General features: G+C 31.6%; 1 protein-coding gene across 1 annotated transcript; it reads right to left on the bottom strand.

Annotated features, from left to right (window-relative positions):
* Window positions 1-273: 273 nt before the first annotated feature.
* LOC140445569 (10 kDa heat shock protein, mitochondrial-like) lies at window positions 274-17,708 on the bottom strand. Its single transcript, XM_072537690.1, has 3 exons — window positions 17,548-17,708; window positions 17,312-17,473; window positions 274-634 (listed from the first exon to the last, which is right to left on the bottom strand). The coding sequence occupies exons 1-3, from the start codon at window positions 17,548-17,550 to the stop codon at window positions 494-496; spliced, it is 306 nt and encodes a 101-aa protein (XP_072393791.1). The 5' UTR covers window positions 17,551-17,708; the 3' UTR covers window positions 274-493.
* Between the last annotated feature and the right edge of the window lie 9 nt (window positions 17,709-17,717).

Raw genomic sequence — 17,717 nt, 5'->3', positions numbered from 1 at the left:
TTTTTAAGTGCAATTTCGAATGTCTTTTCAGAAAGGGAGAGGAACTAGCAAATAATATTCACACTGTATGTAAATTCATTAAAAATCAAAAAGTATAGTACAATGCATACAATAAGACTACTTAGAAGCTGTAAATAAGTAACTTAACAGGCATCTCAGTGTAAACACAAGATTTACAAAGACCTATATGAATTAAGTAATGGACAAATCTGTACCAAAAAAGAATAAAAAATAAAACAAAAACAAATCAATTCTAAGGAATAATCAAACAAAAAATTTTAATACAAATATATTTGTAACAAAAAACAGTACAAGTTTTACTACAATATAAAAATCAGGAAATCATTTTCAACAAAAATATAGTACAGCATTTGTTGAATGTTTCCACAAAATGTCTGAAACAGTGTAGGGATCAGATCATTCGTACATAAACCCAGAGGGTTCAGACTTATCTAAACAAGGAAATGCAACAGATATAAACGAAAACAGTCAATTATTCTACTTTGGCTATAATATCAGATTCTCTGAATATTTGGTATTCTGCATTATCTTCTACATTTACTTTGGTGCCACCATATTCAGGGAGCAGTACTTTATCACCTACTTTAATTGTAGGAGCAGCAAATGAACCATCCTGAAAAATAAATAAGGTCAATCAGAAAAGCTTTATTTAGAGCATTATTGCTTTCAGAAACTTTGTCCATGCACAATTCAACTAACCATTAAAATTTTGAAAATCCCAAAAAGTATTTAAATCAGGGTCTCCTTTTAAAGCAAGAAAAATGTACCTACTCAACAACACATGTCTAAATATAGTATTTAAAAATGATTTTTTTTTTCTTGGATATATGATAAACTTTTTCGTATTAACCTAAAACATTCTGTAAAAATATTACCACTGCATTCATATTGTGTTTAATATCTTAGACCATTAAAATTTTTATTTCTTCCTAAATTAATAGAATGCCTGAGCACTACCAAATTAATAGAATAGAATAGAAATATGCTTTATGGTCATTGAAAATTGTACAATTTTATGGACAAAGCTTACAAAAGGTCACAAAAATAACAATAACAATTAAAATTTACTAAAACTACATAAATCGTCAATATAACAAAATAAAAGATAATAAAATATACATTTCAAAATTTAACTAAATTGCAAATTGCATAATAAAACCTTACGAACTAGTTTAAGAATACGTTTAAGTTGATGCATGTGATACCCAAATATATATATAAAATACTTTAGTTTTGCTTGTACCTAAACGTACTGTAATTTCTTAGTTATTCGTTAAGAAAGTCTTCCATTGAATTTCAAATAGATAGGCTTTTGTCAATTTACGGAACTTTAGGAAAGAAGTTGTAGATTTAAGTTGCAAAGGGAGGTGGTTGTACAATTTTTTTCAATCAAATAAATATTATTCTTTTAACGTTTATTTTATGGTTATTTTTACATTTTGAGTAATTTTAATTGTTTTATTGTATTACTGTAACGAACGTGCTTACGGCAGTTTAATCTTGACATTCAATATTTTACATACTTCAATGTCAGTTTTTATTTGTGAAATCGTTAAATTTCTGTAACTGTTTTTAAATCTATTTGTACTTCATTTTTTTTGTAATGTTAAAAAATTGTTTTATGTCCAGTTGCACCAACAAATAAACGATTGATTTTTTTATTTGGATTGCCCGTTTATTTTAGAATATGTTGCACCAACCATTACTCGATTGAAACCGACTGTTTTTCATCTGTCAAAAGTAACCAACCGATTTTCTACGGTTATTTAAAAAATCGACTGTTTTTAACCTCACTTTTACACTGTTTATATTATTAAAGTGTTTTTAGCAAAGATTTTGTTTAAAGTATTATAGATTATAATTTAAAAAAAAATGGATTTATCATCATCGTCGTCGTCGAGTTCATCTTCTGACGATTCGGAAGATATAATGCATATGTTACCAAATATAAGATATGTATATAATATAAGATTATGATAAATAAACGTCTATATTCTTTGGTTCAATGTTCAATTGGATTGGCATAACCTTACAAAACTTTCTTTGTTGACAACCTTTTTGACAGATTACACTCCGATTCGAATGAAATAATCAAAATAATCTGTACTCATGCAATGTTGCCACGTATAAATTGTCGGTTTGTAAACCAATAGTTTTTTAGAATGGTGCAACTCGTTTGAAAAATAACCATTGATCGTTGATTTAAATCGTCGAATTGACGGTTAGCAAATCAGTTGATTTACAGTCTGTTGGTGCAACTGGGCATTAGAGTGTACTTCTGATGAAGCTATCAAATAAACAGCGAAATACTTATATGCCCAGTTGCACCAACAGACTGTAAATCAACTGATTTGCTAACCGTCAATTCGACGATTTAAATCAACGATCAATGGTTATTTTTCAAACGAGTTGCACCATTCTGAAAAACTATTGGTTTACAAACCGACAATTTATACGTGGCAACATTGCATGAGTACAGATTATTTTGATTATTTCATTCGAATCGGAGTGTAATCTGTCAAAAAGATTGTCAACAAAGAAAGTTTTGTAAGGAACATTGAACCAAAGAATATAGACGTTTATCTATCATAATCTTATATACATATCTTATATTTGGTAACACATGCATTATATCTTCCGAATCGTCAGAAGATGAACTCGACGACGACGATGATGATAAATCCATTTTTTTTAAATTATAATCTATAATACTTTAAACAAAATCTTTGCTAAAAACACTTTAATAATATAAACAGTGTAAAAGTGAGGTTAAAAACAGTCGATTTTTTAAATAACCGTAGAAAATCGGTTGGTTACTTTTGACAGATGAAAAACAGTCGGTTCCAATCGAGTAATGGTTGGTGCAACATATTCTAAAATAAATGGGCAATCCAAATCAAAAAATCAATCGTTTATTTGTTGGTGCAACTGGACATTAGTTTTTTAGAAAAAAAAAACAAAGATTTTTAGAGAGCACCACCTGATAATTCTCCTACATTTTTATGAATTGTTTTTTGGTCCAAATAATCACTTTTAATATATATATATATATATATATATATATATATATATATATATATATATATATATATATATATATATATATATATATATATATATATATGTATATTATATATACATATATACATAAAAACTAACATTATGAAATGTGTTTTAAATGTTTATTTTAATAATTATAAACAATTGAAAAAAATGCTTACTTTCGGGTTTAATTTGCAATAACTTTTTTTACTTAACTATAAACAACTTATAAATTTAATTTAAGTTAAGCCTTAACTGGTCGCTGCGGCGTAAAAAGTACGCCAAATAAGTTCAAATGGCTGACATTTTTAAACAGGCTGTTGACCGACGGTGACCGCGTTATGTAACCTCCTACCACATTGTCTTCTGTCTATGGACAAGAAAAGTGGCAATCCCGTTCCCGTTAGTTTCCATTTAGAGTTGAAGCAGGGAGTCAGTTTGACTAAAGTACTAATTGACGTACAAAATACGCCGCGCGGGCGTTCATGGTTTTATTATTTTCTCCTTAATTTTGATGTTTTTGGGTTTGGATATAAATAATCTAAACATGAATTTTTTTTGGGTTTTTTCATAACCGTTTACTCATTTTTACTATTTGGTCTAAGCACTGGGATTTGTGCTGATAGACGTATAAAATACTTCTGTCTAAACCAGGTAAGTTAGTATTATTATTATAATTCTTATTATTTTATGGTAATATTTCATCTACTTTTAAAGATGCTGTGCTGCTTGTACATCTGACATTTAAAAAGTAGTTAAACTAGCATGTAAGAATTAATTCAAGTGCTTTCTTTGATAACAATTTGTTATGTTGTTATAGAAGTTCGCTTCGAGTAGGTTAAAAAGCGCTAACGGAAGCTGAATTGGAAGCAATGAAAAAAATAACCGGAGAATAAGATAATGAAGAAATAGTGGGAGGTAGCGATGACGATGCACCTGACGAACTTATCGAGAGTAATGACCGCAATAAAGATTCAAAACAAGAAAGGAATGATGAAGGCCAATTAGCACTGCTTGAGGCACAACCAACTGAGAGAGGACTAGCCGTGACAAAAAATGATGTAGTATGTACAGCCAGTAAGAAGTAAATTTAGTAATACTGCTGCTAAAAATCTTGTAAAAACTTTTCCTCGGAGCCTTATAAAAAAAAGAGGAAGTACCTGATGAACTCAGCACATTTTTTTAAGCAAGAGGAAATTCTAAATCATACAAATGCTTTCATCTGAAGTGACCAAGAAAATTATACCAGGGAGAGGGATGCAAAAGAAACAAGAAAAGAAGAGTTATTAGCTTTTTTAGAATGCTGTATCTTGCAAAACTAAAAAAACTTAGTCACACAACTTTTGAAGAAATATAGGCGATCGACGGCTCTGGAATGACCATTTTTGAAGGCAGCATAGGCTATAAAAGATTTTTGTTTATCGTTGAATCATAAATTTGACAACAAAGATGACCATTCGCAAAGAAAGCTAGAGGACAAACTGGCCCCCATTAGACAAATTTTGGAAAAATTTGTGAAAAAGCGTTTTTACAGTTTTATGTAATACATTCCAAATAAGCCGGCAAAGTACGGCATAAATATTTTTACCCTCTGCGATTGTAAAATGTTTTATGTGTTCAACTTTGAAGTCTACTGTGGCAAACGACCTGCGGGAAGATACGAATTATCAAATTCTACAATAGATATTGTTCTTTGATTGGTAGAGTCGTTCAAAAATGAAAATAAAAATTTATCCACTGATAGTACACCAGCTATCCGCTGGCTCGGACCGTACTTGAAAAGAACATTACGCTTGTAATAACACTAAAAAAGAATAAAAGGAAAATCCCCTCCTCCCCCCATTCATTACCTAATAAGAGTAGACCGATAAACTCGTCTGTGATTGCATTTACCAAAGAGACAACGTTTACAACGAATTTATTTGTGAAGGTTGATGATAAGAGTTGGCATGCAAGTAACGATTGGTATGGGTGAGTTTTCGATAAACAAAGTGATGAAAACCTTGGTATTGGTTTTTCTTTATGATAACGTCGAGAAACGGTAGGAATGAATCAGTTTCCACCTCCATTTGAGTTTGAAAATACATCAAAGCCACCCTGCCTTGGGTCCAAATGACAAATGTATCGTCAACATATCGTAGCCAACATGTTGGTTTGAGTATTGATGTGTATAATGCTCGGGTCAAAAAGTCTTCCATAAAGATATTGGCAATTATTGAAGATAGTGGGGAGTCCATTGGGACACCATTTATTTGTCTGTAGAATTAATGTTGGAAGATGAAATAAGTGAGGTGATCGGTCCCTACGGTGAAATAAACCTGAATGACAATGGAGAAAGGCTGATCCAAGTGTGTCAGAGTCATACTCTGAGAATAATGAACGGCTTCTATAAACACAAGGATATTCACAAATACACATGGGTACAACATACAAGGAATCTAAAATCGATCATTGACTATGTAATAGTCAAACAAAGCACTACCTTAAAAGTGAATGATGTAAGAGTACTTAGAGGACCGACGTGTGGTTCCGACCACTATATAGTTAGGACAAAAATGGTATTTCCTTTTAAATCTAACAAGGACAATAACGTTAATGAGGAACCTCAACAAACAGAAGTGATAACGAACAAACGATATAACTTAAACAGCCTTATCAACGAAAGCACAAGAAACCTATACCAGCACAGATTAGACGAAAAGTTGCTACATAATATAGAAGACCAGTCAGTAGAACAAATTTACGAAAACATAACGAGTAGCATCAAAGAAGCAGCAGAGGAGGCCATTGGACTAAAAACTAATTTCGCTAGTAAAAAACTTTGGTGGAATCAAGAAATTGAAGAACTAGTACTTCGGAAGAAAAAAGCATACCACAAATGGCTAAATACAAAACAGGAGTTGGATAGAGAAGAATACAAAGATATTAAAAAAAGAACACGACAACTAGTAAACACAGCTAAACGAGAAATGTGGGACAAAAAATGCAAAGAGATAGACACATATATGGGAGGTAGAAAATGCTCAGAGACGTGGAAATTCCTGACAAAAGTTAAATCAAATGAAAAAAGAGAAACAAACATACAATTAATAACAACAGAGAACTGGATCCGACATTACGAAAATCTATTAACAGAAAACAGAGAGGAATATAGAGAAATGTCTCCAACTGAAATACACATACAGGGAGAAACGATAAACATCGATGAGAGGACTGTCATAAAAACGATACAACTACTAAAGAATGGTCGAGCTGCAGGTCCGGAGGGAATTTCAGCAGAACTAATCAAATGCGGCACTAACAAACTGTTTGAACGATTAACCTGGTGTATAAACCAATATCTAAACGGTGCACCAGTCCCGCATGAGTGGAAAGTATCCTTCATATCATCTATACATAAGAAGGGAAGTAAACTGGACTGCTCAAACTATCGAGGTATATCAGTAACCAGTACCTTAAGTCGCCTATATGGAAGGATACTTCGAGACATTATCGAACAAGAATATAAGGAACAAGAAGAAGAGGAACAATCTGGCTTTAGAGCGGGAAGGAGCTGCACCGATAATGTGTTTGTTTTGAAACAAATAATAGAAAAAAGATCAAGTACCAATCAAGAAACCCACCTTATGTTTATAGACCTTCAGAAGGCCTATGATACTGTACCCGCTAAAAAGCTATGGAAAGTTTTGCAGGAAACAAACATTAACCACACAGTAATTAACGCCCTTAAACAGCTTTATGAAGGATCAACGTCGGGAATAAAAATTGGAAATAGACTTTCAAAAAAATTTCCTGTAAACAAGGGACTCCGGCAGGGGTGTTGCATATCCCCCACATTGTTTAAAATCTACGTGGCGAAAGCACTGTATCAGTGGAAAAGAAAGTGCAGAGGAATGGGCATTGACCTGGGAGAAACTTGCCTATATACCCTACAGTTTGCAGACGATCAAGTCCTTATAGCCAACGATAAAGAAGACCTGACATATATGGCCAGAAAACTACAGGAAGAATACAAGAAGTGGGGTTTAGAACTCAATACACAAAAAACAAAATATCTCCCAATAGGCGCAGAACTATCCAACATTCAGATGGACACAACCGAAATTGCATTCTGCACTGAATATACCTACCTAGGAATTGATTTCGACACCACAGGCACAGACAATAGGGAAATTAGAAAACGAATAACCCAGGCCCGTAGAACAATTGGATGCCTTAACGGAGTTCTTTGGAGCTCAGAAATTGGTAAAAGACGAAAATACAATATATATGAATCTCTCATAAAAACCAGCTTAACCTATGGTGCAGAGACGTGGAGACTAACAGAAAGCAATAAAAGAAAACTCGAAGCAACAGAAATGGATGTATTTAGACGATCACTTCGAATATCTAGAGCAGACAGAATTAGAAACGATGAAATAAGAAATCGGATGGGGGTAGATGGATCACTGGCAACAGACATAGAAAGGAAACAACTTATATGGTATGGCCATGTTCAAAGAATGCCAGAAACAAGACTACCAAAAATCGCCATGAAATGGTTACCACCAAATCGTAAGAAACGAGGAAGACCAAAAAGAACATGGAAGGAGGGAATAACAAAGGCAATGAGCTCCCGAGACTTGACCGAAGAACAATGGAATGATAGAAATTCGTGGAAATTAGGCATCGGACAACGACGCAAGACGTTTTGAAACCGATATATATATATATATATATATATATATATATATATATATATATATATATATATATATATATATATATATATATATATATATATATATATATATATATATATATATATATATATATATATATATATATATATATATATATATATATAGATGAAATAAGTGTTGAAAATACAATGTTTAGTGAGAGATAAGTGGTCTTGCTGGATACTGTATTTAGTTTTCAGAATGTTTACAGTTTCGTCCATACGAATGTTTGTAAAGAGTCAAACGGCATCGAAACTTACTAGATTGCCTGACAGTGAGATAGGGATAAGGATGAAGCATTTTCAGCGGGAGGTTGTAGAGTTTTGGCCAATGGTTGTGTAGGGCAGTTGTATGCACTGACAATGGGACAGAGTAATATCGGGTTTGTGAATTTTGGGTATGTCATATATTCGAGGTGTTCTGGACAACCACCCCTTTCAGCTCTAGGTCAACACCATCTTCATACAGAAGAAGGTGATTCAAAAATTGATTGACAAAATTGATTTTGAAAACTCCAGAACCATATCCCCCATCCGCTTCTATAAACCAAGAATTATCCTAGAATCCATAAAAATTAAAAGAATGCCAAATTTTCTCAATAAAAGAGACGACGACATATGGTTATCTTTGACATGGAGACCTCTCAAAGAAAATATCGTCCGCTCCACCCGCCAATCAAAATTCTACTGTCAGAAATGTTCGCGCCAACCTCCACCCAAATCAAGTCATCGATGGTATAAATGAACCGTCCTGTTTCCAGTAGCAGTAATGCATTGGTTATTGATCAATGTAGTAGCGTCTGGGGGCTCGGGAAAATGAAACGTCGGAGGCCATGAAGAAGACATCAAAGAGGATGCCGAAAGCTCGGCGCAATGATAATCGCCGCGATTTAACCCGGAAGACTGTTGAGTTTAATATTAATTCTTGTAATAGTATTAATCTTAGCTCTATAATATATATACCCCCACCTATAATTAGGTCATCCCAATACTTCCACTTTACAGCCAGTGTTGCCAAAAATAACGATTAATCGTGAGATTACACCAATTCCGTAAATGTCTCACGATTTCACGAATTAAGTATATGGGAATTTCAATGACTTTTACCCGGAATAAGTAGTTTTATACATAATTTTGTAGAGAAATTACTTAAAATTACTTATGAGGGTTTTTCTGTAACTTTCCGTTAACAAAAAAACGGCTTCTATCTTCTATAGACAAGTTTCAGTCTTACCGAAAGATCGTACAATGCTATTTTAAAAGTATTCCTTTAAATATATAAAATTTACAACTTTCATAATGTAAAATTCAGGTCGTTAATTAGAATAACAACGAAAAAGGAGATAAAAGTATTAATTTTATTTCTACCATATGAAATTCGCCACTGCTGGATTAAATTGGATCAGAATTTGGGAAGTCCCGCTCTTGCACCAGTTGTCTTGTCTGGTCGATTGCTTTGTTTGGTTTGGCCGTTGGTTTTGTAAGGTTACTTTTAGAAGCCCTGTCAAATTGTGATAAATTTTATTATTAAAACCAGTGAAAGATAGTGACGAAAGTGTTGTTGGATCTCCTAGTAAAAGAAGAAAATGTTTTACCAATAAAAATACAAACTGGACTGGGAAAAAAGTGGATTTGGGTCACGTTCAGTAAAAAAGGTAGCCTCCATGCTTGGTGTCTCTATATTTGTTCAGTGATAATCTATTTTCTAGACATATTTGAAAACATTTTTTTGATCGTGAGCTTTCATGGCTACGGTTAATTGAAGTAAAGCTAAAGTTTTTGGGTTTATACCACGTATTGTGCATTTTAAGTGTCGACGTTTCGCGGAATGTTCTCATTCGCTTTCTCAAGGCTTAGTGAGTGAAGATTAACAAGATAGTTTTCCTTACCTATAATTAAATTAGTACCTGAATTTAAGAACTTTACAATGTGTAAAGGACCTCTTACCATGGGCTACCTGTAAAACTATCAACTAAAAAATAAATTTCATAATACATAATAAAATCTATTATCAATAAAACCATAAAACATAATAATCTAACAATGTTCAATAATGGATTTCCAAATGTTAGTAAGTTTATATCCTACGTCCCTATTTACATAATTTGTATGTTTGTAAATTTCAACTTATTCCCGGATTATTCTTTGAAAATAAAATTTAGTTTTACTTCAATATTTGAAAACATTTTAGGTGTAAAATCTGCAATTGTGATATTTTCATATTTAAAAGAAAGGGCGAACTAAAGAAGGAAACACTGCAAAATATATGAAAGCAAAATCGGCTGAAAAAGTACAACCATCCGTGGAAAGCTTTTGTTGTAAAAATAACAAGTTATATTAAAATTAATTTATTTTTCGTTTTCACAAATTTTGAGTCTTATGTGACAGACTGTACTTCTTGCCTCAGAATATTTGTGTCATAAATACCTTATAAGAGTCTTGTAACCATTTAACGCCGAGATGTCGACACTTTTAGATAAAAATTCAAGCCAAAAAGAATCGCAGATGTGATTGTGTATCTCAAGTTGACAGCCGATGTGCGGCTGTGTACGGTACTGGGTACCTACGCGTCCTTACTCTTAAAAATTCAGTGAAATATGCCTTAGTTTCCGCTATATTTGCGCACCCCTAAAACGCCGGTATAAATGAACAATGTGTTAAAGCAATCTCTTTAATTAGTAATAGTGCTTTTGTAAATATTCTGTAGTTATTAAATGTGTAGTATCGATTAATTACGCTTTATTTTTCTCTAAGTACAACCCTATCATACCAAACACATAAGTAATCATCGCCGTGAAGTCTGTTTAGATATATGGAAGGAAACTCTTTAACAGTCCATGGTCCTAAAATATTTGGTACTGTACACGCTGCGGAAAGGAATTTAATAAGCTTTCCCCAACAATTGGTGGAGATCAGACAAAGTTCCATCAGCTTTCTTAAAAATCAGTGAAAAAAATGTAGATTAAAGGTCAAGGAAGGAATTTTGCGCTTAGCAGGGTTTTTAACAGAATAGAACTTGCCCATGAATTTGATTAAACATTTACCACCATTAATCAAAAGTATTTGCCCAAATTCAGATATTACCAAATCAATTAAATGTGGTCATACCAAAATTAGCAATATTATTAAAAATGTTAATGGAAATGAAGCTCGCTTACAACTCATAGAACTTGTTAAGAGAAAATAAATTTAGTTTAATGGCAGACAAATTGACCAGCAGAAGTTGTTCCAAACATTTGTCTTGTTGCTAGGGCAATTGTTAATCACAATATTGAGGATTGCTTTTTAGTCCTTTTGCCAGTTCAAGACGAAACAGGAGCTGCTTTGTTCAATGTAATTAAAATATTTTTCAAGAAGAATTGCATCCCATATGAAGAAAATTTAATTGGATTTATAGATGACGGGGCTAATAACTTAATGGGTGTTCATAACTCATTAGCCAGTAGGCTAAAAGAAAACTGTCCCAATTTAATTTAACATGTCTGTCACAGCTTTCACCCCTGTGCTGCTTATGCTTGTTAGAAGTTACCCCCTGAAACAGAACAGTTAGTGAGAGAAATATATTGTTTTTTTCTAAAATCGCATATTCTATATTATATGTTTCTTATTTTAGGTTCAGTCCAAAAAGGTTAGACCAATACAAGGAATTTCAGGAGTTTGCTGATGTGTCACCTCATTAAATTTTACATCCCTCCCAGATCAGATGGCTTTTGTTAGAAACATAGATAAGAGGCTTTTATCTCAGTATGCAGTGTTAATACTTTACTTCACAGAACCAAGGTTATAAAGGTGTTATACAGGCTGATATTTGACAAAAACTTCAAAAACCTGGTATTAAATTGTATTTGGAATTTTTAGTGCATATGATACCTTTTGTTAATAGGCTCAATAGATTAATGCAAAGTAAAAAGCCCTAAGTCCATAAAATATATATCAAAATAACTCGCAACTTTAAAAACTAAATATACATATATACATTCGGAACATCAATTCAGAATCAAGTACACGATAGTAGATAAAGATATTTTGGAAATAGTAAAAAATACGTGTTTAGATTTTTATATCGAAAGTGTTAAACAAGTAACAATTAGATTTCCTTTGAAAAATTCCGCAATTAAAAAAATCCAATTTTTTGATGTCGAAATTATAAAACCAAAAAAAACTTTCATTTCTGATGTGGCGGTAAGTTTTCCTAACCTGGTTAGTCCAGAAAATTACCAAGATTTAGATAATGAGTGGAGAATGTTATTATATTTTTCACTTAATATTGATAACGATATAAGATATTGGAAAAAAATGCATTTGTAAAAAATAGGTCCTAATTCTAATAAGTTATTCCTTAAAAATTTCCCACTTTAGTAAAATTTATTTTTAATGTGCTATGTTTACCTCATTCAAGTGCTGCCATAGAGAGAATCTTCTCTCAAATAAATTTGACCAAAACATAATCTCAGAACAGATTAAAAATTTGAAACCATGGAGTGAATTTTATATACTAAACATTTGATTGGAAATCATACATGCTTTAATTTTAATGTAAATATGATCAAAAAGTTAGGAACAAGTGAGACCTATTTAAATAAGAAAGATGATTCTTGCTACTCTGACTACATTCTAGTCAGAATCGCTAGAATCATATTTCAGTTTCACTAGTTACTAGAGCAAAATTTAACATAGGTAAAGTTTATTTCACGAAAAATGGTTGAGTGCTTAATGATTGCAATAAAACCCGACCGCAAGTACCCCAGCTTAGTCAACATTAGTTGAGCATGTAAATATTCAGGGAAAATTGAAGCTACTGTGGAGTGTCGTTATCTTGTTTGTATAATAAATTCCTGGTAATATAAAAACGATTAAAAAATCGTATAAAATTATGAAAACGATTAGAATACATTTTATTTCATAAAGTTGTAAACACTTTAACAGTGAGTTTCACTATTAATGGTTGATCTTTTAATGACCACAATAAATTTGTTGATCGTTAAGCATTTCCTGGAATAATTATATAGGTTCCCTCTATTCTGTATAATTTGTAAAAGTATATAAAACCGATGAGAAATTTTTAAATATACATTTTGTTTCATTTAGTTGAAAGTGTTACCAGTGTTATACCTATTTATACCTATAAAACAGCATTATGTTGCGTCCGTGGAAAAACATTGATGGTGCTTCTTCCAGTGTTTCAGCAAAGAAAAAGCATTTATCTGCTGACGCTAGAGAAATCGTAAAAACAATAAATAGTTCTTTACTTATAAAAGGACTTACTGCTAATACTGCTGCCAGTGAAATATCTGAAATACCTCTAACCACAGTGAAAAGAATTACATCAAATCCCATTAAGTCAAGAAGGAAGCGTAAGGATGCCGGTTCTACCAAATATATTGACGAAAGTGATAAGGACTTAATAAGACGAAAAATTTACACAATGTACTGAATATATAACTGCCATAAGAAAGTACCTTACAGAAGATCGACCAATAATTTATCTGGACGAGACATGGTTTGACACTCATGAAACACCATCCAAAGGATGGTCCGATTCTTCCAACAGGTGTCAAACAAAAGCTGCATCAAACAAAGGGAAAAGAATAACAATTTTACATGCAGGATCAGAAAATGGTTGGGTCCCAAATGCCTTATGGCTTTCTGCAAAGAACATTAAAGACTCCCGTGTGGACTACCATGAGGATACAACGGCAGCGCTTTTTGAGCAATGGTTTAAGAATTGTCTTATACCTAACCTTCCTCAAAATAGTGTGATAGTAATGGACAATGCAAGTTACCACAGTCGTCAATTACATAAGTCTCCAAGTGCAAATAACACAAAAATTGAAATTCAAAACTACCTGATAAAAAAAGATATATATATTTTGAAGAAATTTATTTAAAAAATGAACTGTTCGAAGTGTTAAAATCATTTTCTGTTAAAAAAGTATATGTTTGTGACGCATTGGCCGAGGACATGGGACATACAGTGTTACGGCTTCCACCCTACTATTGTTTATTTAATCCCATAGAGCATATGTGGCACCAACTAAAGTCAAATGTTAGGTCACAAAATGTTTCTCCGACTTTAAGTGGTAGTGTAGTCGAATTAATAAGGAAATGTGTTGATATCTCCCCAGAAAGTTGGAAAAATTCAGTACGCCATGTAATGAACGTAGAAAATTCATATGTTACTTTGAATCACATAATTAAACCAATTGTTATTAATCTTAAAGAGGATAGCGATAGCGAAACAGAATTAGGAATTTAGGAATTCATAAATATATTTTGGTTATTTTTTTTTTGTAAATATTAACTTGTATATATTTTTCTATATTTTTTTTTTTCAATTCATCTATTTTTTGTACATTATGTATTCGTTTGTATGTATATACTGTAAATACAACTATTATTACTGTACATTTTTAACGATATCTGATTAGGAAGAGCAAAAACTTTTAAACACGCCAGTTTGTTGCTGACAGTCCTAAGCCTGTAAAAAGTGTGAAGGAAAGTACCTTTCTGAATTTAGATCCATATACTACAATTATTCACATAGAACAAAAAACTACTTTCTTCATGTTAAAAATTGTTCAATTATCAAGTATATTCACTTGAACAACCGGAAAATACCATATGAAATAATTTAATAAATTTTTATAATCGTGTATTATACAGCTACCAATGAAATATATTAAATAACAAACTTTCTGAAGTGCGACCCTGTGTACTTCGGTAGTTTATTGAGAGACTCTTGTATACACAATAGGATCAACTCAGGTAACCATTAAGCACTCGACCATTTTTCGTGAAACAAACTATACATAATTATTTTAAGATTAAAATATGAAGGAATGTTTATTTTGTTAGATTCTTAACTTTTGTTAAGTTTTATTTTGTAAAGTTTTTCTAATATATTTCATATTTCAATGTATAAAATGAAATTTAGAGATTCTTGTAGAGGCATCTTTAGACAAAACAATATTCTTACAATTCCTGGTCTGTATATATTTTCGTGTATAATGTATTTACATAGCAAAATTTATGAATTTAATAAATTTCAATTTAACCATGTTTATTCAACAAGATTCAGAGACAATCACTTTATGCTTCCACAACATCGTTCTGTTTTGTTGGAAAGTAGCACACACTATGCAGCCATAAGTTTCTTTAACAAATTACCAATAGATATACGAATGAATTTACATCAGCCAAACCTCGGAGGTGTGTACATCAATACATTTGTGAGCTAGAGCCATATTCTAAAAATAACTTTTAAGTATGTTTTATTGTGTTTATTAATTTATATACTTTTAAGATAACTTTGTAAAATGTAACTTTGACTTGTCTCATACATGTACTTTGTATAATGTCGCATGTGATCAATAAATTTGACTTGACTTGACTTGACTTGGTTGCAAAAATATACAAGTATTTTTTATAGATCTTGTTTTTTCCACTCTTACCCCTAATAACAATCTTTTATTGAATTCAGACAATCTCATGACTTTTTAAATATAATTCTAAAGTTTTTTCATTGTGTTTTGGCAACACTGCTTACAGCCAGTGGTGAGAATCTCTAGTGACTCTCACCACTCTTCTTTCCTCCATTCTGTTAATAATATATTCATTTCATACCAGTTTTCAGGTAGTAAAGTATCTTCATTTCTGTTGTTATATAGTAGGTTCACTCAGCTTGGAAATATGCCACACAGCATTCCTACACCTCATTATTATTATTAACTAAAATAAACTTAAGCTGGATTTATAAACTGACATAAACATATTTTTAGTCTTTAACCATAATCTTATTATATAAGCATAATGTTGAAAGTTAATAAATAAATGTAGCCATTTAAAAGCATCAATACATAAAACATAAATTTAGTTCTTAAAATGTGACCTTCAAAGTTGGTAACTTTCAACATTTATGAATTAAGTATTAAACATTATGGAATTGTTGGAATATGCACATGCGTTGGCAGAAATGCGCATGCGTTGCTGGCCAAAGCAACTTTTCTATTAATCTTCATATTGATATAAAATTATTTTACTTTTTTATGAATCTAAAGACCAGAAAAAAATTCTTCAAGCCCTATAAAAATTTGGTTAGGTTTGTATTTTCTGAAGTAGTTCTTAAATATTATCAATATTATGGTCAGGTATTATGTCTAGTTATAAACCAATCTTAAATCTTATGAATTATGATTGTGGTTAAAGTTATCTTTATGACTTATGATTATGTACTATGTCCGTTTATAAACCTGGCTTTACTGTTGCAGTTTTCCAATTCAAAAATGAATAATAATCATTATCATGAATAATGGAAGTATATATTCAAAATGCTCTAAAATTTCAAAAATAAACATTAAAATATTTTTAAAATAATGAATGGTTTGCACATGTGAGTCCATTTTAAAACACGGTGAGAAATTTAATTTAACCTGTACAGAGACCTGAAGATGACTAGAAAATTATAGTAGTTGAAACCATTCTTCCTAGGCTTAATAAAATAGATTGTAAGTCTAAAATTTATTTCTACAACCTCATTATTAAACTTTTCCTTTAAATTTTTGCAGTTTTATTTTGTTGATAAATTCCTACTTCCAGATTTGATGCATCCCAATTTCCAATCAAAATTTTACAGAAGTACTAACAATTACTTATTAATTTTATTTGACAGTTGGGATTACCTTCAGTAAATATATCTCAACATTGTTAGGAAGCTATTTTCTTGCGGTAGTTTAACATTAATTATCATCTTTAGTGAGAATTATTTCAGTTCAAAATACTTTTATTTTTATGTTTCCATTTGCAGTTCAAAAGTAGTTTTTAAAATACAAATTAAATTTATTATTTTGTTTAATGTATAATAAGGAAACAATAATTTGTTCAATTTGTAATTTGGGAATTATTTCCAAGGTAAAAATACATGTATCTTCAATTGAAACTTTGGTTAATTTCCACTAAAAATAACAAAGAGTGAATCTTCTCATTATACTGATGTATTTTCTTCTCTTATATGTTTGAAAACAATAAATCATTCTATATTACCTGCTATTTTAAATATTAATAAAAACATCACTGACAAATATTGCTTATCTATTATGGGATTCTTTAATATTACTGCTATTATTGTCTGTTTTTTTCTATGTGAGTTGAAATCTTCTAAATGTCATACCATACCAAGTGAAAGTGAAACATACACCTTGCATGAGTTGGATTCAGAGTAGATGGAGTACATCAGAACGCATTTCCCCTTTTGGGGCGTCTTACCCCCCGAATATATCCATGATGCCTTGTCTACCAACTAAATCCCTATTTACTATAACTGACCTGTGCTGCACCTTTTAAAAACATTTATAATTCTTCTAATATAGAAATTTAGTAGGAAACCTTATTAGAATTTCCATTCAAATTGATTCTGAAATGCTGAAGTTGTGGATCCATACTATTATTATTATTATCCATACGGAATATTACATACTATTTTAAACCATGTTTGAAGATATATAACTAGAAGTCTGATATATTTTTACTTACTTGAAGTCTAGCTCCTTGTCCCACTGCAACAACAGTGCCTTGTAAAACTTTATCTTGTGCTTTTTCCGGAAGAACAATACCACCTTTAGTTTTCGACACTGCTTCAAACTTTTTAATGAGAATTCTATCAAAAAGTGGGATCAATCTTTTAGCTGCCCCTGACTAAAGAAAATGTCATTATAATATACTTACAAACATGATTTACCTTACAAATCTTATTTGGAACACTTTCTTACCATTTTGGTGATTGTTAGAAATGTTTTACAGAAATATTAAAAAAACGTGGTGTTCGTGAACACGTTAGAAATTTCTGGAAGAACGAAGAACTTAGAACCCGGCTCCTCTCCACGGTTATGACACGAGGTTATCGCATTAAGTACTCCAGTGCTGCCACCGCCTTTCATTG

This window comes from Diabrotica undecimpunctata, chromosome 7 (genome assembly GCF_040954645.1).
Source record: "Diabrotica undecimpunctata isolate CICGRU chromosome 7, icDiaUnde3, whole genome shotgun sequence".
Taxonomy (NCBI): Eukaryota; Metazoa; Arthropoda; class Insecta; order Coleoptera; family Chrysomelidae; genus Diabrotica; species Diabrotica undecimpunctata.
The sequence above is the reverse complement of the archived record's forward strand: the minus strand, read 5'-3'. Positions and strand labels throughout refer to the sequence as shown.